Raw genomic sequence first — 27,221 nt, forward strand, 5'->3', positions numbered from 1 at the left:
CTTATTTAAAAATTCTAATGAATCGCTACGATTGTTTTACCTGTGGAAAGGAACGAAAATACCAGGTTCATTCCAGAACGTTAATTACTGCGGGATAGAACCATCAAATTATTGTAGTATATTTTTAATAGCGGTTTGGCCATTACCTCGTAAAATACAAATGGTAAAAGGTATATTTTACTTACTTATCGGTCGCTATAATCACAGCAGTTTTGGTCTGCTGTAGAACTTCTCGATATCGCTGTCGTCACTTCCTACCTTAATTATTAAGATCATTAGGATTGATTAGGTCTCCTATGTTCAAGAGGACGACTTTAGAAAATTCACTTTCCAATAATGAGCTCATAGTGGTGCTCGTGAAACTCGTCATTGCTGCGTGATCTACATTTTCATTCTGTATAATATCCTTCCGATTCAGTGGCGAGTTTAACGGTAAGCAAACTCAGCGATTCATCCGCACTATGCAATCCAGCGGGGCAGCGGACTGAGGTATGAAAATCTTCAGAAAGGTGTCCTGACGTACGTAGCGGCTGGTTTAACGATAGGTGGACTGAACGAAGGGATCACAATTTGAATTTGAAAATTTATAATGTCCAACATTAATTCCCCCAAAGGCATCAAAAGGAAAGATCTGCCACTAGAAACCCCCAACTTCCATTCCGCTTAGTGCCACCGAGGGCCTAGGACAGTTTCATCAGTTTCGGGACAGAGTTCATGTTTTACAAGCTTATGTGAAAACTACCCCAGGAACAAAATCTCACTTCTCACTACATTGAGCTGGCGCTTCTCGCTATAGTGGGAAGTGAGATTTTAGGCCTAGGATAGAATTAGAAATGTTTTATAAAATATTTTCCCTAAGTTATATCCGCCAACAATTAATAGAAATGGCTTAAACAGACATCAAACATTCGAAACTAGATCTTCAAACAAACAAAAATTAATCGATGCTATTCTTTGTTTCTTTCTTGCTAAACTAATTTTGAATTATCATTGAATTATTTTTAACAAATTTCATTTATTACTAGACTAAACATACAACTTGCTACGGGCATTTTCCGGAATTCCTGTATTGCTTCCTTATGTTTTACTATACACAGTTATTCATTGTTTCAATGGTAGGACTTGGGTATTTCAAATATGTGGACGTTTTCTTCAGACCTTCCGAATACATTGAAGAGTTAAGCACGAGAATCGTATAATCATTGCGTGTTGGACAATGAAACGATGCTTTGCTCGCTCAGCAACATACCTTTCTGGTGAAAAGCTGTTTATGTGTTTAGGCCCGGTGGTGTAAGCGCCATCGGCGCCGGTCTTCAAATGGCAGGACCGGCAGGTTCTCAAATCCCATCCGGACCGTGGTATCGGAGAGTCTAGTAAAGCCATTCAATGGCCGGCTTGACCGTACGATCGTTAAGCCAAGATGAAGAATGGTAGGATTTAAAAGAAACGTTTCCAACAACAAATATAAACAGATCAATTGGCCAAAATTTAAAAGAACACTTAAAGACAACAAAATCTGATTTGTTGCTACATAATGGAGAACGGAAAGAACGCCTTACACTGAATGTATGGTTGAAGAAGGTATTAAACCCACTAGACTAACATCATTTTGTTGGGAAGATATTTCATAATTAATAGATATAGTGGCAGACAAAAAGATGTTTTCTCTTCATTTGGAAGCTTTGTAGTGTTCTTTAAATTGCAAAATCTCATTTATCGTAATAGCTAAGCGTTCCAACGCGTTTTACATCTACAGAATATATCTCTCTTCACCTGCTTTGCCCATTATTTATTGGGATTTTTGACGGTAAAAATAATCTTACCCGGTGTAAATCTGGACCGTTTGAGGGTGTAAAATAACAGATTGGGCAATTGCGCAAAGTTAGTTTAGTTTTTCCACAGTTCGCACTATGAGGACACACACTCCAGAACAACTGGACTGGTCCGCAATATAATGCATTATATGGTAAGGAAAAACAAAAAAAAAATGGCCTAATAGCTGCATTTCAGTATTGATGGCAATAAACTTTTGCCTATGAATTATCTATCAACTGTACACAATGGTAAGGGTAGAGACCCTATAATTCAGATAAAATCAGCAAAATAAAAATATTTGAAAGCGAAAGAAAAGCGGCCATTATAAAACTAACTACCCCGATGGTGTTAACAGTAAATGGTCTCTTTTCCATCATCAATTGCACTAGTGCTTTACAGTAACAGAAGGGCAAAGTAAAGATTTTAATAAATTAACAAACGCCTTAAGATGAACACGCAACAAAGAGTAAAAACCATTGCATTAATAGTTGCGTCATCGTCACGTCCCTTCTTAAAGGCTCGTGGAGTAACGAAAGTAATGGTCGGGATTAACAAAATAACGGACGTTGAATCAAACACAACATAGAGTGTTGTTGGGCATAAATAATTGGGCCGTACGCAACGAATTCGTACAAAAGGACCAGGTTGACTACTATGTGTAATTTGTACGAATATCTTCTAGGGGAATCGAGTGCCGTGGAGCTATTTTTACATAGTAAGTTTAGTCCAGCGATTTCTCTGATGCGAGTTCGATTCGCGCAAGAATTAATGAATGTATTCGTTCTCTACTTCAGTGTGTAAGTGTTTGAATTTCTATACACCGTTCCCTTGTTCTTAACACCTCATAAGTCGCATGCCGATATGCGGTTAGCAAGATGCTTTGCTTGTACAACGTACCTTGCTTACCGGTATTTCTGTTACATTTCTTAGCCGCCTAAACGTCTGTTTGCTTCACTTTCCGGTGATGGTATTCAAATCAAGGCTACTTTCCTCTCATCTATCGCTCTTACAAATCAAACAATCACAGCATAATCCGTGAATCCTGGAGCATTTCGTTAGTTGGTCCAGGCTTGGTAATAGTTAGCAACACATTGTGCTTTAGGAAGAACTGATCTCACTGCTCACTGCCTTCTTCGACGATACCACCATGTCTTAGTTATCAAAAGGATCGCCAGCGGTGGTGTAATGCATGCGCGAGGATGATGGTGATGATGAAGCGCCAGCTTCCGTTGGGTCATACCACTCCGGCACGCAATGATCATCGAGGGCGGCGCTACTATTGCTAGCACGGCTACCGGCGTGTAGTCCGTAGGCACGATCTTTGCTGTCGTCGTGCAGCAACCATGGATGATAAAGTACGTCTTCCGAGGCGATACGTTCTTCCGGATCACGCCGGAGTAGCGCACGTATCATGCAGCGGGCCTTAGACGAAAGGCACTCCGGCACGGTGAATTGACCGCGGCTAATTTTTGCAAACAGTGATGCGTGTTCAGAATCGTTAAATGGATATCTAAAAGTAAACAAGAAAAGTATGATAACGGTTAAAAACTATTGCAGTAAATAGAAGCAGATTTAGAATAGAAGAATTGGCAATAGAAAATCTATTCTTTACTAACGCGATACCAACTATTGGTAAACCTAATACACGTAAGTAACTTCATGTAGTTTGTACAAAAATTCAAACCGAAACCGTTTGAAATATCGTAGCATTGAACGGGTTTTGGTTAACACACATGAATCTTAGAGTTGAGCGAAATCGTTCGAAAAAAGGAACCACATAATGTATGCCCCTCATAAGAATAATCTAACAGACGGCAGGTGGACTAACATAATTGCAGTTTCTGAAAGGCTGAATCGGCGTTTCATCGCAACCATCACCAGATGAACAGCAATCCGTACCAAAAACCAAAACGAAAGAAGTGGCAATCAGAGAAAAGCATCATTTTCTCTCCATTCATCTCAGCGTCATCCGTGGCAAACGCGTGAGCGAAAGGAAAACGGCAAAGAAAAAACAACGCATCAGTTTAAAATAAGCTAAAAGGAAAGGACCTGGCCGTATGTAGGTTGCTCGTGTATGCATCTGTATCTTTTTCGGGAAACCCTCCGTAGAGAGACTTTTGACAGAAGTGGTCGTGTGGGAACCTGTGTATCATAGTAAAGCATCTTCTACTGCCAAAAGCAAGCAGATATACTCTCTTCTCGTATCAAAAGCTTTTGCCCTCGGTGGCTGTAGTGAGTCCTCCACCCGACAGTTGCCATCTTGCGAGTTTTTTTTGTCTTTTTTTCTCTTAATTTCATCGCTCTTTAACATCCTTACGTGCGGTTCGTAGAGTACGGTGCAACGCAGCGTGGTTCGTCGAGGATAATACACAACACACAGCCGGCAGCACATATCCTTTGGCAGCGACAGGAAACTGGCAAGCAACATGTGTTTCATCATTATGTGTTGTCCTTTTTCTTCCATCTGATTCCACACCACGTTCCGTTCCTTATTTGCCGCAAAGAGCCCATCGGGCGTACTGGGCAACGCCATCAACAGCCACAGCGATGGAACCAAAAACGTTCATGTTTAATATCCTTTCCTTCGTATTTTGGTGTGAAGGTGGCGGTAGTGGTGGCAGCTACCTACTATCGGCCATGCTGTTGCTGCTGCACAGCCAGAGGATAATACAGGCAAAGTAGGAAATGAAAAAAAGGCACACACGGCCGAATCGAAGAAAAGAAATACATCTGCTTGTTTTTTTTTTTCGTACGGTTTTTCTTCGATCAGTGCATTTCATTTCATATTTCCTGCCACTTTTTTTTTTTTTGATCCCTGCTTCTTCGTCGTACGCGAACATTCTCAAGCAGAGCATGTACAAAGGCACACACAGATGCTTATCTGCTATCTGGGATTTGACTTGACATACTGTTAATGCTTCAGTTTTTCAGTTTAGTAGTTCAATATGAAATGATTCCACATTCTTCCCAAAATCAACGTGCAACTTTTCATGCAACATTTTCTATCCTCTTCAATAGACCAATGGTAGTGACTACGCCATCGACCACGCTGGAAGATTTATAAAATTCGGTCATGTTGGATTGTGTAAAAAAAACTCTGTTTGATCGGCGATGGTCCTTAACGACGGTTTATCAGTTGGGAAATGCATTTGATTATCAAGCCGAACGCTGTTCATATTCGATCTTTGTACAGCTTGCCATATGCAGTTTCAGGGTCATCCGATGGCAGCTGTGATATGATCGCGATTGATCATAAACGGAATCTAGCCACATGTAATGATATCAGTGTTTGAGTATGTTTGCAAGGTCAATTTTGAACTTCACGCGGCATAATGGCAAGAGCATGTTGCTTATTGAAACCCGAATAGGAGATGACTTTTAACGGCTTCATACGTAATAAGCCAGAAACATTTCATCAGTTGGAAAAATATTCCCCTGAATATCTTTTTTCACTTGATTAAGAAATACGCGCAAACATTAATCAATGATGGCGCATGAATGCTTAATCTTCTTCCGATATTGTACTTTGTAGGTAATCGTTCCGCGTAGTTTCCACTTTTCAAAAGCAACTCATTATGCACCATATATCGATGCAGATGCAAAAATTGCTGTAACGAATCTTGCACAACCTATACAACTGGTTTTCTTCTAATGCAGCCTTAATCCGAACCTCTGGACGCCACATCCACAATGCACACGAGAAAAGAGGATATCCGGCATGACAGGAACGAGATGCGGTCCGGGCCTGTACCGTGCGTCGGTGAGTAAATGTATACGAGGAGCACGCAAATTACAGCCAAAAACAAAATGTGGTCGCGTGTGCACCTGCCGCGAAGTTATTTTCCACCCCTTTTGTTTGATCGTATCCTGCGTCCTGGCTCTGTCTTGGTTTCCTCAGTGGTTTCTATCCTTTCTATCCAGCGCTAAAAGGCTTATTTTATCGTTCCATTCTTCACGTCCACGCTCTTCTCGGACAGAGTTCGTTCTTGCTTTTGTTTGAACATCTTGCTTCGAAATATGGCCGCTTGTTGCTTGACCGTTTTGCGTGTTTTGTTTTGTATTTTCTTCTGTGCATCCTTCGTATTTTATTACGACTATGCTTTGCGTCGGCTATTGCCCTTTGGGCAAGTTGAAGCGTATTCTGTATTCTTACAAGAGTGGCAAAAAATTTAAATGTATTTCTTTTGCTTTGGTACTTCTACCGTTAGCGATTATTGCTGGGAATAAGGGGATTACGCATAACAAATGCTACTGTACATTATCTGTACACTGTACGACAGTACGTAATAATCTTAGTCATCCAAACATAATCTTAACGATGATAATGTTACCTATTTATTTTTAATTATTATGTTATTAAAAATTACACATCGTTTTTTTTTTCAATTGAACTGTTTATCGATTATGAAAAAGGTTTATATAAATGCAGCTCCGATCTTTGCACAACAGTATTCGGGGGTTCAAATTTCAACAGGGCCTTTTTCTCCGTAGTGAGAAGACGATGATTGTTCCTTAACATCATGTGTAATGAGTCATATAAACATCATTCTCCAGTGAACGATTGTATCACCACAAGAATGAATAAGCACAACTCTTCTGCTGTAAATAATCCTCACACGGAATCGCCAAATTATGCTCATTCTCGTCGGACCAGACTGATGTCAGCATGTATCATAATGACGTAGATCAGCAGCTTGTGTGTAGAATATTCGTTACGGTCGAGTTGTACGAATGTCTATAGCGTCGACAGAGAGAGAGAGAGTCAGACACAGAAACACAAAAATCCTCATGCGTATAAGAATTCGGAATGTTACGGTATATGGCACCAGTCACATTCTTCAGCAAAACCATTCTATCGTGAGTTTGGATCGATTTACGTCTTGCCGTAGTGCGTTTCAGTTGAGTAACAGGAACACAAACGAGCCTGTTTCGACGTGATTTCGGCACTCACCAACACTGCGACCATATAAACTGTTAAGTCGATGATAATGAAAAACCCGCGGAAACGATCGTTTGGAAAGTTCACGAGTGACATAGTTCCTCCGGCAGGGAATCGTAAACTGCCGACAACGCAAACGCGTTTATACAATCGTGTTCGGGCAGGTTAAGACTTGATGTCGGGGCGTCATCGTCGTCACCGTGATCACCATGCATTACTAATCATGTGCATGCTACGCTACGATGGGTTTCGGGTACGCAATGCATTCGCTAGGGTGTATGTGTGTGTGTGTGATGCAAGAATGCAGTGAGCACCGTTGAACCGGAACAACAACATTATCAGTTATCTGTGTTTTTGTAGGGTTCGATTCGGGATCGTCACTGGTGTGCGTACGGCACCAGAACCAACCTAAATGTGCTCGAATAATCGCGTTGTTTCTTACAAGCATTCTGTTTGGTTTGGTGCGCACAGTGTGCAGAGTCATGTTTGTACCTTATCAGATGGGGGGGTGGAGGGAGTGTGATTCAACTGGAATCTCCTCAAAACGCTAAAAAAAAAACAAACGACAATTAAATGCTTGCTTGCTGTTCCGTACGTCCAATAAGCAGATGCCGAAAACATTTCAACGCGTTCGTCGAACTCTTGCACAATTGATCAAATTAAATCAGAACCACGTAGCCACACAACAGCCTTTAATCATACATAATGAATCAATAGAATGCTTCCTTCTTTTTCGAAGACCGCCCAAAATTACAACCATTCCTTTGGCCATTAGCCACTTCCGCACTTTAAAGGTGTCTGTGTGTGTGTGTGTTTTTGTTGTGCCCTCCTACCTTCCGACCAGCATCGTGTACAGTATTACGCCTAGCGACCACATATCGGCTGCCTTGCCCGAGTATGTTGTATTGACACGCAGGATTTCCGGCGACACGTAGGCGGGACAACCCCGTTTGTCCTGTAATAGATCCTCGGCCGGGTCATCGAGTACGACGGCATCTTCCAGTGATTCCAGTTTTAATTGCGTCCTGCAAAAAAAAAAAAGGAAAATCAATTAGACGGTTGATGAAACCAAGGAAACTCAATTAGCAAATGATGTTGTGCTGATGATATATTGTCTTTGGTCCGTTGCAAAACAGTGCTGGGATAGTAGAATTCACCTCAAATAATGAGCTGTTGATTAACCTAGAGCAGACCTCCCTGAAGGGAAATCGATGCAGTAGTTTATATTTTCTATATTTACAATTTTCCCTCCTGTAAGTTATTCGTTTGAAGCACGGTGAAACCGTTCGCAGTTGTATTTTTTAGATTTTATGAATGTACCATGCTATGTTTCATGATCATCGCTCTACTTAGCCAGCAAAAAAATATGTTAAGCTTAAACAGTTTGCCTACAATGAGATCGTGTGCTCGATATCCTTGCGCACGATTGCAAAAATACTCTACACTGAAGCGTATTGTGTAAATAACAATTTCACGACCGTTACCTTGGCCCTCAGGGTTAAAGGGGGCAAGATGTTTCTCCATTACACCACAACTCCACCACCACAACCACCACCACCAGTGCCCGAATATCACACGTTCACGTGCTTAGGGTGGTGCAACGTTTATGCCGCGGGTTGCACTAGGTGACCGGAATTTTCGGATAGCGTCTATGGCGTTTTTGACGCTTTCCCCTGCAAGCATTTCATACTTTCACTTCGAAATGCGTTGACCGGTTTAAAATATGAACTGTGGTGCGGTGGTTTATCCGGTATCGGATCTTCGACCGAAGTATAGAAGCACTCGTACGGTGTGTTAGAATCTTGTAGGTCCAACAGCAGCAATTTAGCATTTTGTTGTCTCTCTTTTCGTTAACGGAATAGTGTGTGTGTGTTTGCCCCTGGCCAAACGGACAATCATCAATTTCGTCATCTAATGCCCGATGGCCTCTGCCGCGCGCATTGGTAATGTCCTCCAGGGCAGCACAGCTTTGTGTTTCACACTCAAATTTTCATTACCACTGCCACCAAAAAAAAAAGTATCGTTTCTCTCTCTTTTTTTTTGTTCGTTTTATTTTACGATCACGCGGTCTCATTCGCTCATTTTCAGTGGTAAATGCAGCACCTTCTTCGGTGGCGCTGCCTGCACTAAAACCCGCACCGCACGCGGCCGGTGCGTCGGCTAGCACCAACCAGCCGAATATATCCGGTGCCGATCGCTGACCGTACTGTGGTTTGGCCGAAGGTGAAACATCGAATTGTTGTCATGTAAATGAGCTTCCACCAGTGCGGCCGCAGTTTCTACAACTTCTTCGCAAGGCGCGTCACGCGTCGTCACCTTTACGCTTAATCACCCTCGCTCTCGCCCACTGATAGCCATCGGATCAGATCTTCCTTTCCAAGTTTCCCCTTGAAAAGAAATAATCGGAGGTCGCTGCTGGCAATGTGGCTGTTCTTATGCTGACTGCTTCAAAATAAAGCATTTTGATAAATACTCTTGTCATAAACTATGGTAATGACGTCTTGATGGTAACTATCATATCAAAATTGTAGTTGCTCGCCCGTCCGTGTTGCCATTTTCGTGTATTCTGCACCTTTTTACCGTGACTTATGGCTCCTTCACGGTAAAGAAATGAGAAACTATGAAATGGGAAAAAAGGAACGAGCTAACATTTAATCAACAAATGAACCCCATCCCATCCACTTCCCTCCCCCCAAAACATTTCTCATGCAATATCATAAAAATGATGCAAATTTGAGCAATCGCAACAGCAATACCAGCTGTACCACCGCGGCATTCACGCGTCCCGTTTTTACTTTCGAGCAACCACTCGGGATGATTATAAATCGCGAACCAGCAACGCGACCACGCGACGAATTTAGCTTGGGCGTTGTGTTGTAAAAGCCCCGCCGAACCGCTGTCGTCACATCGCCCGTGAGCGCACGACAGTCCTTTACAAGCGCGATCGAGTGTTGTGTATGCGCTCTGTTTCGCTTCATCCTGCCCCGCTGAAAGGTTGAATCCGAATACCGTTTCGTAAATCTCCACACCACCGTGTTTTTATTTCTGCTTTCGATGTTCGATCGAGCGCCAGGGAGCGCAGGAACGATAGCCGCAGCAGTACATACGAGACTGCGAGTGCAAAAAATCGCGCCACGTTTCGCAACATCATGAAATGAATCAAATAAACGATTGCTCACACTTGCATTACACCATCCCGGTACAGGAACGGACTTCAAGCGCGATCACATACTTCCTTAGGAAATACTTTGCTGTAAGTTCGAAAAGTTTGTAAGATTTACCGCTTGTGCATCGTATAGACAATAGCTTCAAGGTCGAGTGCTATGTCAGCGTGCTAAGTTGGTTAAAATTGGCTGTTCTTTGAATTTCACAACATCGACCGGCTTGTAGCATAATCTGATGAAAGTATGACAGTTGTTATACATTCCCAAATCTTGTACAATAATGATGACTGTGCATTGATTGAAATTTCGTGGAGTAATCATATCAATATTGCGCCTCAAGCTAAACGCTACACATTTATCACATTATTCCATTCAAAACAACTGCAATGAGATAAAAGGGAGAGTAATCAATCTGTAATGGTCGGTTTGAAATGTAAGAAACAGATAGAAAAAATAAAAAATGTCAACAGACACACCTCCGACCAATCATGTAGATCTCATGTGCGCACCCCAAAATAGGACCGCTCTTTTACCACCCCAAACAGGGTGGTGTTGGTGGTGGTAGTTCCTAAAGATACATTTCGTAAGTTTCTAAACCCGCACGCTATGCGACGGGAGAGAAAGGGGGTTGTGCAAAGGGACACAAACATTTTACACCAGAGGACCATAGACAAACGAGGCTCCCAAATCCGCGCGCTACTTTGCGCGCACCAAACCATTCAGCCAAATTCGAATAACGCAATTCTACACCACCAACAGCGCGCGCTACTCTCCACATGGTCGTCGACGTCTCTTTGGTCCGTTTCTGAGTGCGTCATCGGAGCAGTCGTGGCCCGTGTATCTGGGTGGTGCAGGAGCGGTTTGTCGGAGTGCAGCAACGTATATTAGCATTGCATCATGCTAATGCCAATGTGCACGTGAAAAGGTCCAACCGAAAGAACACGAGCCATACACGTTCGCACGCGCTGCTGAGAGTACGAGCAACTATCTATGCAAGTACTAAGGGGCAGCTACTACCTCTGTGCCGTACAGCTATTGGACCTTTTTGCAAGTTGTGATTTATAACTTATGGCACGTCCCGCTAGGTTTCCAACGAAACCTGGAGTAGATGGATGATTCAACTCGAATCATTTCGCTACCACGAGGTCGAAGAATGTGTGCGGTGAGAGAGAGAGAGAGAATGTATGTGTTGCAATCACACTGCACTCTTAGAACGTGAATATGCGAAAGAAAGTCTATCGCACGCGAAGATGGGTGCCATAGCGATTACTTTAAATAGACAGCATATTGTACAATCCGCCCTTCTGTGTTGGTGAGATGTGGGTATTTCCAACGCTGTAAACGACGCTGTCACTCCGGCGTTTCACGAGACTATGCTCCAGTGCAATCCACTAAATATTGCTAAATGTTCGAATAACATTCCATTACACTGGCAACATGAGCAAATGCCAACTGTACACTGCTATAGTACCGGCTGCGTACGCTCGTACGCCACGTCTATAGGTGTGTTTGAATTGCCGAGCATTAAGCCGGCTTTCACGCTACGATCACACAAGCACAAGACGGCTTAACGAAATAACCTCACAAGCTCTCAAGTTCAAACGTGCGCTCTCCCGTCTCACAAATGTATGGTGCAACTTGACATGTGTACATTTGAATTTAAAAAAAGTGTAAAAATAGTATTGCTAGTTGGGACAGAGGAGATTCGAATGGTCGCAGGTATAACATACATTACTCAACGCGTTGCTGCTTTTGTAATATCGATCAATGCTCACCTGTTCGGAACGGTACAGATTTAAACAAATTTGAAACTATTATTTATTAAATTTCAATTATTGATCTGGAAGTGAAAAATGTGGACGCACGAATGTGCTATTGCACTGCCCAACAAACATACCAACAAAGAAGTGAACGAGTCCCATACAACTGTAACAAGCTTTGTGATCATGCGATACCTTCATCGGTACTGGTCGACGCTGCTCTACGCGTTTCGATCGCGCATAAAACCCTGATCGTGGCCATTGCGAGCAAGATGCCATTTTTGCAAGCAACACGCCTGCTAAAGTCACCAAAGGTTATTGACAGACGGTCTCTACAAGTACCGAACGAAGAGATATTTATTTATACATATATGTAGGTGGTTGGTGGCTGGGCCGCGTCTCGACGCAGTTTGACATGGGTGAATGTATCAGCTATTTATGGCCTTTGGCGCTAGTGTTGCTCGTGAGGTGTGATTTGCTACTGTTGGAAAAAAAATGCTTGCACCTTCTTTGCATCAGTTATGTTTTTAATAAATAAAAATAAATATTGCGTAAAATATCTTGTAAGCGTTACACATCGTATCGGTACGGCAGCAACAGAGTCGCATAAAAATACACTTCCTGTTCCTCTTGGATCACACACCAGCACGAAAAGCGTTTGATGAAAATGTTACGTTACGTATCCCGGAACCCATTGATTTCCTGTTTCATTATCTAAATTTTTCAACCGCCCCCTCTCGTTCATTCCTCCATCCACCACAACACTAATGATCATTCAGACATTCCTCGGTGTGATTTCGCTTCCGTACCGTTACGGCTTGTATCTAGTCCGGAGTCGAAGTCTACTTCACAGCGATCCAACAAACGCGATAGCGAAGAATGGAGATCAAAAGGTAGAGAAGAAAATCCTGCCAGACCATGTACATTCAAAGCAAAACGAAAATATGCAATTGCGAAAAATCGTACTTGTCGGGCAAATAGAAGGAAGCACTCCAGCGTAGGAAATTATTACCTCGAAGCGAAACTTCGTCTTTGTACATTGGAAAAGCTGAGAAAGTTACGGCATATTTAGCCGACCAGCATCACACAAACAGCCCACTATCTCCGGGTTTCTTCTTTTTGAACTTTAGAGCCCTTCGTAGCTCACCTCTCAATGGGAAATTGGGAAGGTTCCCAAGTAAGAGAGATTGAATGGCGGAACAAAAAACTATTGCACAATATCTTCACGCAATTACATCTGCCTAACACGCAAAATGACCTCAAATGTTCGAGTGAAATTGGGGTTTCAACGGGAATGTAACGGGAATGTAGCTATACAGGGTTTCTGAGTAGAACTAGACAAGTGCGAGGTATTTCTAGACAACGCTCAAGATGAACTGGACACCGGGTAGGTTGAACTGGACAACCGTCGCCCTTTCTCGACACTGGTCAAGTTGAACTGGACAAACGCTAGGTTGAAGTGGACAATCGTCAAGTAGAACTAGGCAATCAGACTTGAAAAAGTTGGTGAAACAGTTGGAAGCGTTTCGAAAACGCTTGGCAAATATTTTTAAAGTAACCCTTGAAATACACATTTTTTGTAATTTACATGCATAACATGCATTCAATAAACATTAATATAGTTTGATTCTATAAAACATCCATGATATCAGCTACAAGAACCCGATTCAGTGATTACAAACAGAAACGTCTACTGTCATCTTCTGTCAAAAGGTAAAATTTTGAAGAGATATTGCAATTATTTTATTTCTTGCTCACATTTTTAAGAAAACCATGCATTCTGATTGTATTTATATTCGGTGTGAAAATATGCGTGCGTTTGGGAATAATTTAGATTTGGAAATTAGAAAAAATGTGTATTTCAGCAGTTTTTTTTTTATTTTAAAATTTGCCAAGTGTTTCCGAAACGCTTCAAATCGTTTCACCAACCATTTCAAATATGACTGTCCAATTCTACTTGACGTTTGTCCACTTGAACTTGACCAGTGTCGAGAAAGGGCGACGGTTGTCCAGTTCAACCTACCCGTTGTCCAGTTCATCTTGAGCGTTGTCTAGAAATGTCTCGCACTTGTCTAGTTCTACTCAGAAACCCTGTAATAAGAGTGGTGCCACATAAATGAAAGGAATTCACAAAAATGTACCATCAATACATCTCAATCATCTCTATATCTTTAAAGCATTTTTTTAAATCTATTTTCCACGAGTTAATTCAATTTAAGCGCAATTTCTACAATTTCTATCTACATCTGCTGTGAATATTGCGATTGGTATTTTTCTATTAAATGGAAGGCTTCAATCAAAGCTTTCAGGAATAATTTTTATTGAACATGAGAGACATGGTGTCATATAGCTATGCGAAACTATAACAGCAAGACGTTCAATAATCAATTGCGTTTGTTAAGCAATAGATCAACCACCTTACGTCGATCGCACAGCAGCTGTTAGGTGAGCATACAGGAAAACCCACACCCGATCAAGCGATCGTTTATGCCGTAAACGAAGCGAAGGAAAGCGCACAAACGGGATTCTCAGTCGGAGTGCGTTACATATTTCAAACGACGGCCACACACATGACTTGAAACGCACTTTGAATTATTTCCCGTACAACAGCGCCACCCGGGCCCAGCCATCTCGACAACAGGGAAGTGAATGTATAACGCAAAGGCCCCTATTTAGAGTCGGAGCACGCCCCTGCTTTGGCCAGGTGAAAACTACACTTTTACTAACCGGTGGTGAAATGCAAGTGCAACTCGGAGAAAAGTAAGTGATTGTGTTTATACCGTGAGAGTTATGCAATTACACATTTGCTGGGGCCCTCGCTGACAAGCGAAAAGCTAAGCGTGTTTATTACGATTCATTGCATTTCTTTATGCATAAGCATCATGTGGAAGGCAGTCCTTACGATGGGTAAACTTTGCTTCTTAGTAAGATCGTAGATTTGCTATTTACTTTATGAAATTTATATGAACCAGCAGAATATAACGTTTATGGACCTATCCTTATCCAGGCTTGATGGGCTCAGTTCAGAAGCTCAAAGTAATCGATTGCTTCACCTCGATTATGATCTTGCTTCCTGCGTTAAACACTAAGAACCTTTTTATATTGAGTCCACAAGATCCTAAACATCTGTCCAAAATGCACCAATTGAATGCAATGCTTGAAATGCATCCAAGTTACCATCACGTTTCCTCGGTTCCACACTTATTCGTGTTGGGATGAAATCTTCTCTCAAAACAGTCCCTTTTGCGTTCACACCAAAGCAGGTCACAGGTAGGCTTACAGGATGCGCTCAGATGCGCTTTAGGTAGACGATCGCTACGGGTCTATGAAACTCGATCAAACCTAGGCACCAAACAACAGCAGACCTATGTATGCCTGTGAGCCTTTGTCACCCGCATTCCGCTTTTGTCCAGGTTTCACTTCCATTTAGTCAACCGTGTCCTGGAATCCAAAAAAGGAATCTAGCGGCCGATGCGCATAAACGGAGAAGAGACACAAGTTCCCCAAGCATTCCTCCCTCAACCTTTACATCCTTGCAGGCACATGATCTTACCAGCAACATATGGAATAGGTCAGGAATCATGCGCTCAAAACAGGCGGCAATATTGCTGAACAGTTCAAATGGCGGTATGTGTGGGTAGCAAGACCCATTCTCTATTTCTGGGTAGTTCCCGAGGGGTAACCGTAATAATCCTTGATGTTTCATATGGCAACCGTTCCATGTTCAAATAAAGGAAGGTAAAATAAAGGTGCTAGGGATCCAACTTTGACCTCGAAAACACAGGCCCAGGTAAGAAACGTTCCAAGCACCAATATAAAAGCAATACCAAAATTCGAAAGAAAACTGTTTACACTCTGCACATTCGATATGTGCATCATGCCACCGATCCATGGGAAGGCGTCATCCAGCGTATGCCATACACGCTGCAGAACACATATAATTTAACACTTGGAACGTATACCAAGTGCATTGATGCACCAGGCGAGACTTGTAGTTCTTCTTGCAGGACACTCTTCGGGAGCAACAAACAGTTTGTGGTATAGAAAACCTTTTCAATTTGCGTTAGATTCGTTGCATCAAGCAGTCCTGAACGGGTAAAAGACGATAAATTCATATGTTTAGGATGCACACAAATATACTTGAGATGGGGTTGATTCTTACTGCTTCACTAAAGCCATTACAACCATTTTTTTTTATTACATGCATGGATCGATTCTCGGGATTTTGTATTTGTTGCATTTTTCCCATAGACTCAGCTTACCGCTGTTCACAATGACTATAACCGTACTATCATTGCTCTTATCTTTCGTAAAGAGAATAACACCAAGCCACCACCACTTTCTCTAAGTGCATCGAAGCATTTAGAAGTCTGTGTGCATACCAAGAGAAGGAAGCCTAAAAAACAGGGTGTGAGAGAAATAAGTCTCTGATCATCGTGATGATTGGGACCGTGTGAACATCATATTTTTGAGACAGCATTTCGTTGAAAATGATTCCCAGACCCTCTCTTAATGCTCTGATGTCCGTCGATAATGTTGGCACTGTCATTCGAAATCTTCCTTAAACCTAGTTCTAACTGAATTAACGCACTTGTTCAGCAACACGATTCCTAAAGAACATTTAAAAGTCTGTTCAGTTCCATATTGTTATTGTATGCTATTGTCTATAATCAAATAAGTGTAACCAGTCTTACGCAGGCAGTCGTTAATTACTCTCGAAAGCATGAATTCCGATTCAATTAACGTTAAAAATTGCGAACCACACTAAAAGCAACCTAGTCCTCGACAGATCGATTACACACTCATCAACACATGTATGCTAGCAAACCTCTCCTTATTAAATTTATGCTTATTGAATTAAGCTTATCTAATTTTACTTTATTTCACCACATTTTTTCTCTCGCTTTAATTCAATTTGGAATCGGCACTGCCCTTTCGCGATCGTACCGTCAACCTCCACCCCAACCTCACTCACAGCTGATGTTACTTTCCTTTGCCTTTCTACAGGATTCATGGACTATACTTTATTCACTTAGTAGATGCGGTAATGAGTGCGAACTAATTGTTGTTAATCTAATAAATAATACTCATCGGTGGGACACACGATGCATCGTTATACTCCAACGAGTAAATTTCCTACATCAGTAAAATACAATTAGATGACACACATTACATACAGAGATCATGCATTTCAAGCAAAAAAGGGATCATAATGACCAAAAGACAACAAAACGACGAAATGGTATCAAGGATCGCTCGTATGTGACATTGAACATGTTATTGATGAACCTAGTCTAGCTGTTGTTTAGCATTTGCTAGACTGTGAAGCTTAAAAGACAAGAATGGATAATGATGAGGCGGCCCCCAATGCCAAACCAATTCTGCTGGGTTGTTGCAATATGTACTATTTCCCCCAAACCGCCGCCATGCAACCGATCCTCAAGGTTCTGTTTGAGAGAAAAAAGCAAAACCATTCAACATCTTCTCCCACTATGGCGAAGACAAAAGCATTAGATGCAGAGATCGCTGCCAAGACGTGCGGCGGCGGTTCGCACTCTGCTGGCCAGTGAATTACAACCACGCGGATTGACTTTTGGCGGCCTGAACAAAATCTTGGTCATGGCCACACACCGCTCTCTCTCCTTCCTTACCTCCTGCTGCTCCTTACATACTAACAGTATCACTCGTCTATAGCTGCAATTGTTGTCTTCTATTGTTCTTCTTCAATGTCTCGAAGGCATCTATGTGCAGAGAGTGCGGTTGGAAGACTTGGTAGACCAATTGCAACTCCTACTTGAATGTTTGCCCCACCGCTGCAACCAGCCCAGTGATGGTGTGGATAAATATCGGACGAAAGGCCTTTTCTGTGGTCTTGATCTCGGTCAAATGTACCTCACTCCCGTTGTCACTCGGCAAATACCTCCCCGAGACCTTCAGATCGAAACCTCCAACAGCAGCAGCAGTGGTGTGCGATCATAAAATAAATCTTCAGCGGAAGATGAAATTTACCACCTCTGCAACCTCCTCCTCTTTTCCTGTGCGTATTTCCGAATGTGTCTTGTTCTCTTTGCAAACGCTTATTTGGAAGATGCTACAAATCAAGTCATACAGCAGATGAAGATATAACTACTAATGAGTGTCCGATCATCGCGAATGCGTACGTAGGATTTTCTACGTGATTTGACGAACAAATAAGCAATTCTCTACATTTTGCGTTGCCACTGATTAATGCTACTTTACCATTTTAAGCATTTTTCATCAAAATCAATAATTGTGTGTCATCCGAACATATCATTTTCAATACTTAATGTTGTTGGAGCTGAGAACCAGATTGCAGCGGTGTCTTGATGTTCTTGATGAGGTATTCTAACACAAACAATGATTTTTCCGCGTCGTTTAAAAAGAAGCCTTACTCAACCGTTGAGTTCGGGAGTAAAAATACAAGGTGCAACTGTGCCGTGAGCAACGTCCATTAGATATCTGGGACTTACGATAGATTACAAAATGCTGATCAGAGGGCATATTGAAACCATCCTTGAAAAAGGTCATTTCCTGTTGAAATGTCTCTACCCTTTGATCTGCCGTTGGTCCCAGCTATCAATGCCAAATAAGATAGCAATCTTCAAGGTAATTCTCTTGTCAGCAGCAACGTATGCGGCACCAGTTTGGGACTCATGTGCGAGGACTCACCTCTGCAGACTCCAGATCATGCTGAACAAAATTTTGGGCATGATTACTGACACAAACCGCTTCACTCGAAACACGGAAATATACGCGATAGCCGGTGTGAATCCTCTAAACGAGATATTGGAAACACTATCAGCAAAATTTCGGGATCGTTGTAGGAATTCTCCTTTCGTGATTATCCATAGCCTCCACCCATAGCCTTATCCATAGGCACAATATCGATAGTTTAGATAGTATATAAAAGGGCTAGTTAAATGGACTAGGATAAGTAATTAGTAAGTAGCATCAATAATAGGATCGAATAATGGAAAAAAACTGCTGGTAACACATCATCAAAGTCCATGCTCAACATGAGACCTCATATTAACGTCAATAAGGCAAAAATTTGTTCATACCGTTAAACGAAATCGTTGGTCCTTATGAAACCTTTATTTTGTATGGTTTATGCTCCGGATTCTAAATTAAATAAACTTTATATTTATAATACTTAATGATTGAGGAGTCTGATCGAGCTCCCAAATTTAGCATACGTATCAAATATATCATAGCTCCACATATTTATAGCCACAAAAGCAATATTCATTCGATTCTTTCCCCAATATCATATGTCAATATAATTAAGCAGGTGCCAAACATCTTTTAGCCAAAATTGAGCTGCCTGTATATGAGTCTTTATGTAAATAAACATTAAACACGTTTTCCATGGGAAAATCATTTGTTGTTTAAAATTAAAATTGCGTCATCCAGACTGGGTTTGTCCTTCTGAACTACCTCATTCCCTCATCAGTCCCAGCTTTTCATGATATCGACGTCGTTGTCATTGCTGTAAGCGCCGTAGTATACGCTTGTTAAACCTAATTTATTCAAGGGTACTAATTAGTACACTTTGGCCGCTACCCGTCATCATACCTGAGCAACGCGCTCTTCTTACAGCACAACAGCACAGCCAGCCGGTTGAAACAGCCGCGTCAACGAAGGTCAGTTATCGACTTCGGCGCACCAAGCGGTTCTGGATGTTGTGCAAGCCAACAAGCCGCACGAACACAAATGTGCGGTAGCACAATCAGTAGCGCCACCCGCATTACTCTACTCTTGGTAGAAGAGAACCGAAAGCGCTGGTGTGCGTCTCTACCTCTCAGATTTTACAATCTGTCGTGGTAGGATAATCTTGTGCTCGCTTCAAAAATCAACGCACTACTGTTAGTAACGCTCTCCACGTGCCTATTGGGTGGCTTAATGTAACAGCCTGATGTTGTATACACTGACATCGCGACAACACTATCTTACCTTTTACACCACCCTTTTGCTGTGCGCAGCAGACTTGTTCGCTTGTTTCGCATATTTCGACGGTAAAGATCAACTTCCATTATTTGAAAGAATTGCGAGATGTTGGTTTACCTTCGTGACGCGATTGCGTCCCACTCTCTGTCTCTCTTTTTTTTCTTCGATTTCGTAGACCGGCATGCTTCCTTGCTCAATCCTTCATCTTCCACCGCGCACCGCGTCTGCGGCGGCTCTGGTGTGTTTTTGGTCGTACGGAGCGCAATCATACAGCCGAGCCAAAACACAACTACATGCGCTCTTCGATGTTAGCGAGTTCGGTGTTAGGTGAGAAGATTATGTTGAATGCCACCCAATGGTCGATCTAGCACCTGCGTCCCTCTACTGTCCCCCGCACCCACCGGTAAGTAATGCAATTGACCTCGCAATACTTCAACACACTGGCACACTCAAACGCCGTGTACATCGGTTTGTATGCCAGCATGGTAGTGGTCACACATCCGACAGGGGGTTGTACGTTTTCGCGTCGTGGCAAAACACACTGGCAGCATTGACGGGGTTGTTTGGTTGTGGTTGTGCGTTGGTGCTGCTGCTAGGCTAGGCGAGCAGCGGAGACACTGTCCATTTGCTCGGTGGGGTCTCCTATTGGCATTGCGATAACTTTGACGATCGTGCGCGTCGACGGCGAAACCGCTACACCACACGCATCCAATGTCACGTTGCAACACGTGCTAGCCTGCTTCAACCGGTTATTTTTGTCCCTGTTCTTCTGCTCCATCCACTACCGATTGATCTCTCGCTCGCTAAAAACGATCGTTAAAATAATATCGTTTATGCGTTTTAATGTTTAGGCTATATGCAACACCCCTTCTTTCAACATCACTATATGAGTTGATTTTATTAAATTATAATGCAAACAATTTTATCAAATTCATAGAGACTTTTTTTTAATTTTGTTTAAATTATATTTCATTCTCGTAAGTACTCAACTCATATTTAAAAGCTTTGCAATAGCATCCTCAAATATCGTAACAAATTATTAGTTAAATTTGTTTTCGATGGGCTACAAAAAATCCACGTGTTCTGATTTTTGGACACCATATCTCGTATTCGCCGCTATACCGTTTCGGCCGCCACCATTTGCCTTGAAACATGATTTCCATTACGATTGCAACTCTATTTCCTCTCGATTTCCCATCCCTTGCACGTTTACCTTTTCCTCTCCAATTATGATGGTGTTGTGTGCTCGCTGCAATGCTTATATTGTGGTCGTATATTGAGGTCATAGAGCATATGGCTAAAGGCAATGCACATTCAGGCAAGCGCCCAAAACCCCAGCAGCATCGAACTACAACATAGCATATTGTGTTGCGCGTTGGGTGAGAAAAATGAGTAGCGCAAAAAAAAAGAAACAAGAGTAAAAAAAAAGTCGTATGTCCGCTGCTAGCACGCCGCACCCAAGTCACGGACCCACCTGGACCAGTACCCGGCGTCACCGGTGGTTAAAACGGAGCGAAGAAGACAGGACAAAACGCGGGCCATACATAGGGGAGAGAATGAACAAACATGGCGCTCTCATTGGTGGCCCGGTCTGGTCGGTCTGTGTAAAGGCTACTCATTGAACCATAGTTTTCAAGGTTTCGTTGTTCCAGTTTACTACCCACCGAAAGAAGGTAGCAGTGGAGGTCTACAATTTGCCAACTGGTAGTGTTCGCTCTGTGTTCGTCAAACACTCGTCAGAACAAATCATGCCGCTAGAGCAATGAAGGCAAGCTACGCGGCACCATTGAAATTTGCCCAGGAATGTGAAACCTGCTCGTGAAAACAAAGCTTACAAAGCGCAAGGATTTCGCTTCTATGCTCCACTAGTTTCTCCCATATTATATGAAGACGCAAGCTCCCTATTACGACTGCGAGAGCACAACGATGATGACCTTTCACGGTCTAGCGAAGGAAAGAATATCGGGGAGTTCAGCACGCGTGTAAAGCATACATTACACCACGAACGACACGTGCTCAAGCACCCAAATACCGACTTGATTCGCCGGTATCGGTTAGGAAGCATGGTAAATGGGAAATTCGGTCCCCTGTCGGTTATAATTCAGCGTCAACATCTCCGGCACGCGTACAATGGAAATTGCGTACATACCGATAGATGTGCAACACGTGGCAGGGGTAAAGTTTTATGCGAATTTTCTCCACGCGATCCTGGTTTTGCTATATAAGACACGATTCTGCACAAGAATAGGAATCGTGATGAGGAATTTTGTGCTCACCCTTGTGCTTTTCATACATACGGTACTAACTTTTTAATTGGTCGAAAACGAAACTCAAACCCAGCGTTCTGCTTCAGTTTCCCTCTACGGTCTGATGGAAAATCTCCTGTTTTGAAAATAGCGTATTGACCGTCCAGGTCGCGCGTGTTCCTATCCGTAAACCAGTAAGACCCTTAGAGCGATGTGTGATGATCGTTTTGGTCGAATGCTTGCTTAATCGAGGGCTACTACCGGACGAATGGAAACTGGGTGTCATGCTCCCGTTGTACAAAAAGGGCGACAGCATGGACTGTGCTAACTTCCGGGCCATCATAGTCCTGAATGCTGCCTATAAGATCCTGTCCCGAATGCTCTTCTACAGACTGGAGCACCTTGCTGCAGATTTCGTCGGAAGCTACCAAGATGGATTTGTTGGAGGCAAATCGACAACCAACCAAATCTTTACTCTGCGGCAGATCCTCCAAAATTGACCTCATTGACTTCAAGACGGCCTACGATACCATAGATCGGACCGAACTATGGAACACCATGCAGCAGTACGGATTCCCTGGGAAGCTGGTACGGCTGCTAAAGACCACTATGGACGGGGTGCAGTGCAAGGTGAGAGTTTCGAGCATGCTGTCGGAATCGTTCGAATTTCAACGGGGTCTGAGGCACTGAAACGCGAGGCCAATATAATTAGATTGAGCATCAATGCGATGAAGACAAGATACCTGCTTGCCGGAGGCTCTGACCGTGATAGAGCACGACTCGGAAGCAGAGTATCAGTTGACGGCGACGATCTCGAGGTAGTAGAGGAGTTCTGCTACCTTGGTACGATCGTAACTTCGGACAACAACGTAAGCGGCGAAATTCGAAGGCGCATTGTTCAGGGGAATCGTACCTACTACGGACTCCACAAACTCCTGCGATCCAGAAGACTCCAACAACACACGAAATGTACGATTTACCGCACCTTGATACGTCCGGTCGTGCTTCACGGGTACGAGTCTTGGACTATGCTGACGGAGGACGCCAATGCACTCGCCATTTTCGAACGGCGGTTGCTAAGGATCTTTGGCGGTGTGTGCGAGCAGGGCGTGTGGCGAAGTAAAATGAACCACAAGCTAGCTGAGCTGTTTAGTGGTGTTGATATCCTGACGGTAGTCAAAGCCGGAAGGATACGTTGGCTGGGGCCCCACCAAGAAGGTGCTCGTCAGCGACCCGTTCGGCACGAGGCGTAGAGGAGCACAGCGAGCTCGTTAGCTGGAGCAAGTGAAGTTAAACCTGTCGGAGATCGGATGCAGCCTTGGATGAAGGACTGCAGCCCTAGATCGAGTTTCCTGAAAACTTATTGGAGACCTGGCCATGTCGACACAACGCGCTCAATCCTGAGCAGGCCAAGAAGAAGAAGAAGACTGGTGGGTGGACCTTTCATATAAAAACATATTTTTGGAGGAGAAAGTTGCCTAGGAAAGTTTTGATAATGACATCTTGTTCTTTGCTTAATGACCTAATAGGTCACGCCGGTCATCGAATGGCTTACCTAACTTATTGATACATACAGTCTTTACTTTTGGGGGAACTGTGAGGATGGGAGATGAACCCCGGTGTTGTATGAAATTGTCTATAGCTCTATTTTATTCGCTATTTATACTTCTCAAAGCCCATGAGGGGCGGCCCAGTGGTGTAGGCGACAGCGGCGCCAGTGTTCAAACGGCAGAACAGAGGTTCAAATCCCAACTGGACCGCCCCCACCCTCCAGAGAATTGAATGCGATAATAGTGTTTAAAACACCTGTGCGTTTCGTTTATCTACAGTCACAATACAGTTCTAGGCAGATATTAATTTTATTGGCCAACTCTCCATCACTCGGTAGTAAGCAACCAGTTGCATTGCTACACAAACAATCCACAACAATAAAATCATAAACAGCAGCATATCTCCCTGCCCAAGTTAGGTCGCGCATTGAAACGTACCCTCAAGGCCTTCTCTTTTGTTAACCTGCAATTATGATCCTATCGGCCCACGGCAACCATGCGCGTGATTGACACACTTTATGCTGCAGGAAGTTCCGGAGAGCGGACCTGAAATTTTGCATCACTTCGTCAAAAAGTTCTCATAACCTTCAGCTAGCTGCAGGCGAAGCATAAGTACATGTGATATAATTATGGTGCCGTACTTTTCATTCCGTCGGTGGCGATTCTCATACAAAATTCCACCCTCAGTCAGAAGACGAAATAACATTCAACCGCAAACCAAAAGGACCAGATAAATGTGCTCTGTTTGATAAGTATAATCACATAAGCGTCATTGCCAAAGAGCAACAAGGCGCCTATTTCCTTTACGTGAGAACTATTTTTCTTAATGCAAAGGAACCTGTACTGTAACTTGTTCTTCAGTGGCTGGTTGTGCGGACTAGTGTTAAAACTGAGTGTAACAATAAATCATTTCCGGAATACAAACGGCATCTTGCAGCTATGACACTTTGCTGACAAACCAAATGTAACTTCTGTGTTTTACCAGATACTGGTTAGTTAAATTGAAAAAAAGAAGAAAATTTAATCGATTGCCAGCTTTATTCGTTGGGTCGATACCTGTGTATGGTTGTGGTTCATAACTGACGTCATGATGCAAGCGTCTGCTAAAAACTGGTTGAGAATTTCCAAAAGCGGATACCAGCCAACGATCTGGATCGTCCACCTACGATGGAAACAAAATCTTGTCCCATGCTAGCAAGTGTAAACGTGTTGCCGCCTTCTGAAGTCTCGTAAAGATATCTTTTTGATTCAATTTGTTTCGTTGTCTTAGTACTGTACGCGAAGTTGGATACCTGACAAGGTAGATGATAACCTGTTCGCCCCAATTATAGAAAAAAGGGGTTGTTTCTATCATCTTAAACCAACTGCATACTGAGTGTATTTCTCCTCAGCACGGAATTCGCTCCGTACTGTTGGTTTACTTACCTTTCACGGTCCGCAAATACAAACTTCCGCAACTTGAGATCGCGCAAGACAATGCCTTGCTCGTGGCAACTTTTTACTACTTCGCACATTTGCCGACACAATCGCCGAGCTTCCGGTTCACGTAGACGTTTACGCACTCGTACGTACGAATGTAGATCGCCCTGATGTAAGGAGAGAAGCAGAACGTTAGACGATTGTTTTTGTTTTTGGCTTTAGAAATAAATCTCCCATGCACCATCCAAACCTTACACTAACCTCCGAAGGACTGTAGAGCAAGTAGGTTTGATTATTGCCTTGTATGACTTTGTGCAGCGCGTTGACGTGTCGGTGTCCGTCCAGCCGAAAGTGGGCCGTCAGCAGGTTAGAACACGGATTGTTCGCGATCTGAAATTGATGTTCATATTATTAGTGTTGTGTATGCATTTTTCAATCAATGTTTGTTATCCTTTACTTATTTGAGATTTTAACAGCCGGTACTCTTATCGGAGCAATTTCCAAAATTAGAAACACACAGCAGATAAGGCTGCCTGCGTCTTACGCATTTCCCAAAGTGACGCAGTAGAATGCTACGTAATATAACGTATGATTCATCGGCGTCGTACGAATTGCACGATACGCGCAATTAAAAATCTGTTTGTTTTTCTGGTTAACGAGAATTAATGTTCTTTTTTTAGGCGTGTTCTATTCGTGTCAAGAGAAGCTTAATTAAATTCCTATTACCACAACGGACGGTTTTAATACATTAAAAGCCATTTAACTACCTGTCGTAATTACGTTATATACGTGCTTTTAATTACCGATTCCACATTGCTATAGATAAGAGCAGGTATAAATGATTGAATGTAAATGAAATACATTCCGGGGGTAGTATTCATATGCGATCTAAACGTGACCAATTTTGGGCAGTCAGGTAACACCCTATCACTACACCTACCTTGCACACAAGCTCCACGTGCGACTTAATGTCGTAGCACCGATACAGATTATTTCCTTCGACCGGTTCCATCAGCAGGTACCGGTCGACAAGAATAACAGCATTTAACGGCGGCGGTGTAACGTTCGTCGAGATGGCATCCCGCAACGGGTATGAAGCGGATGGTGAGCCGCTGTTGTTGCTGCTGCTGCTGCTGCTGCTACTCCCCGAACTACCATCGTACCTGTTTCGATGCGGTCCAACTCCAAACGAACTTCCGAGGACATGATGCGATTGATGCCGATGCAAATGGTGATGGTGACTCGAACACTGGCGATGATAGGGACACTTTTTGTTGCTAGTGTTTGTACTGGTGCTGGAGGTACCACCACTGCCATTGCCACCCGAACCCATATGGGCCGAAAGCATACGATTCAGTATGGCCAGGTTAGAGTTGGCGATGAAGGATGTGCCGCTATCTGCCGCGACAGGTGAACCAGTGTCAGGCGCAGCCTGCACTACCTCCGGACTCGCACTTGGTACTGTGGTGCCACCGGTAACGATGGCGGCACCATCGGGAATCACATTTACAATGGCAGGCGCATAGTCGACCGTACCACCGCCTACCTGATCATCGTCGGGCTTGTTCAAGCGGGGTAGTAAATCATTGAGGTGCACTACCGAAACCGGCGGCGAAACGTTCACCGTAGACGTAGTATTCAGTGTATTCATTATTAACAACGTGTTTAACGGTAGTCAAAGGTGCGCAGACAAAGCCGCAATAAAAAGCTTCACTTTGTAGAACACTTGAAATTGGATGATATCTCGCGTCACAAAATGACTGCACTTAGTGTAAGGGATTTTCCAAACAAAACCTTACTTACTACTTAAAACTTTTAAAACTATTATCAACACTTAGCAATTACGTTATATTACACAAAATTAGGAACAATGATGAGATACTGTGCTGCTGCGTACATTCGCAGCACAGCAGGCCGCGTATCTCCTTGCAAAGATGGTGCTTTGCGATTTGCAGACGAGGCTTTGCCTGTTTCAGAATCACGACGTATGACTCATGGCTGGTGATCCATTTTGATGGTATTTTAAAAAACAGTTTCGATTGAGCTTTACTTTACACAACCATCTCACAATGTTGCACGAGCATTTATGATGATGGTCCCGGGACACATGAACGAGCACACTTCACATATACATTTTCGCACACACGACACTGAACAATCTAATCGCAACAGCTTGTGAGTGAGGTTTGCCTTCAGCATTTAACCAACAAACACCGTGATATCACAGACATAGCGCGGACACACACGTCACGGCACGTTACAGTAAACACATAGTGCTTAGAATATCTCCTTGGAAACGAACGAACCACGCGACTACTTCACTTTCAATAACATTATGATACCAAAATTCTGGGTTTCAC

At 43.0% G+C, this 27,221-nt stretch overlaps 1 protein-coding gene across 1 annotated transcript; it reads right to left on the bottom strand.

Moving 5' to 3' along the window:
• Positions 1–2,967: 2,967 nt before the first annotated feature.
• LOC126564515 (tribbles homolog 2) lies at positions 2,968–26,520 on the bottom strand. Its single transcript, XM_050221581.1, has 5 exons — positions 25,802–26,520; positions 25,123–25,251; positions 24,868–25,028; positions 7,588–7,779; positions 2,968–3,325 (listed from the first exon to the last, which is right to left on the bottom strand). Exons 1-5 carry the CDS (start codon positions 26,510–26,512, stop codon positions 2,968–2,970), a joined length of 1,551 nt encoding a protein of 516 aa, XP_050077538.1. The 5' UTR covers positions 26,513–26,520.
• Between the last annotated feature and the right edge of the window lie 701 nt (positions 26,521–27,221).

The sequence above is a fragment of the Anopheles maculipalpis genome, chromosome 3RL (assembly GCF_943734695.1).
Source record: "Anopheles maculipalpis chromosome 3RL, idAnoMacuDA_375_x, whole genome shotgun sequence".
Classification (NCBI taxonomy): Eukaryota; Metazoa; Arthropoda; class Insecta; order Diptera; family Culicidae; genus Anopheles; species Anopheles maculipalpis.

Excerpts from the sequence above, each read along its gene's own strand:
- LOC126564515 (XM_050221581.1), bottom strand. The coding sequence starts at position 26,512 with ATGAATACACTGAATACTACGTCTACGGTGAACGTTTCGCCGCCGGTT. Across the intron at positions 25,029-25,122 it reads TGCTCTACAGTCCTTCGGAG|GGCGATCTACATTCGTACGT; the intron begins GTTAGTGTAAGG and ends TCCTTACATCAG. Across the intron at positions 7,780-24,867 it reads GTATTTGCGGACCGTGAAAG|GACGCAATTAAAACTGGAAT; the intron begins GTAAGTAAACCA and ends TTTTTTTTGCAG.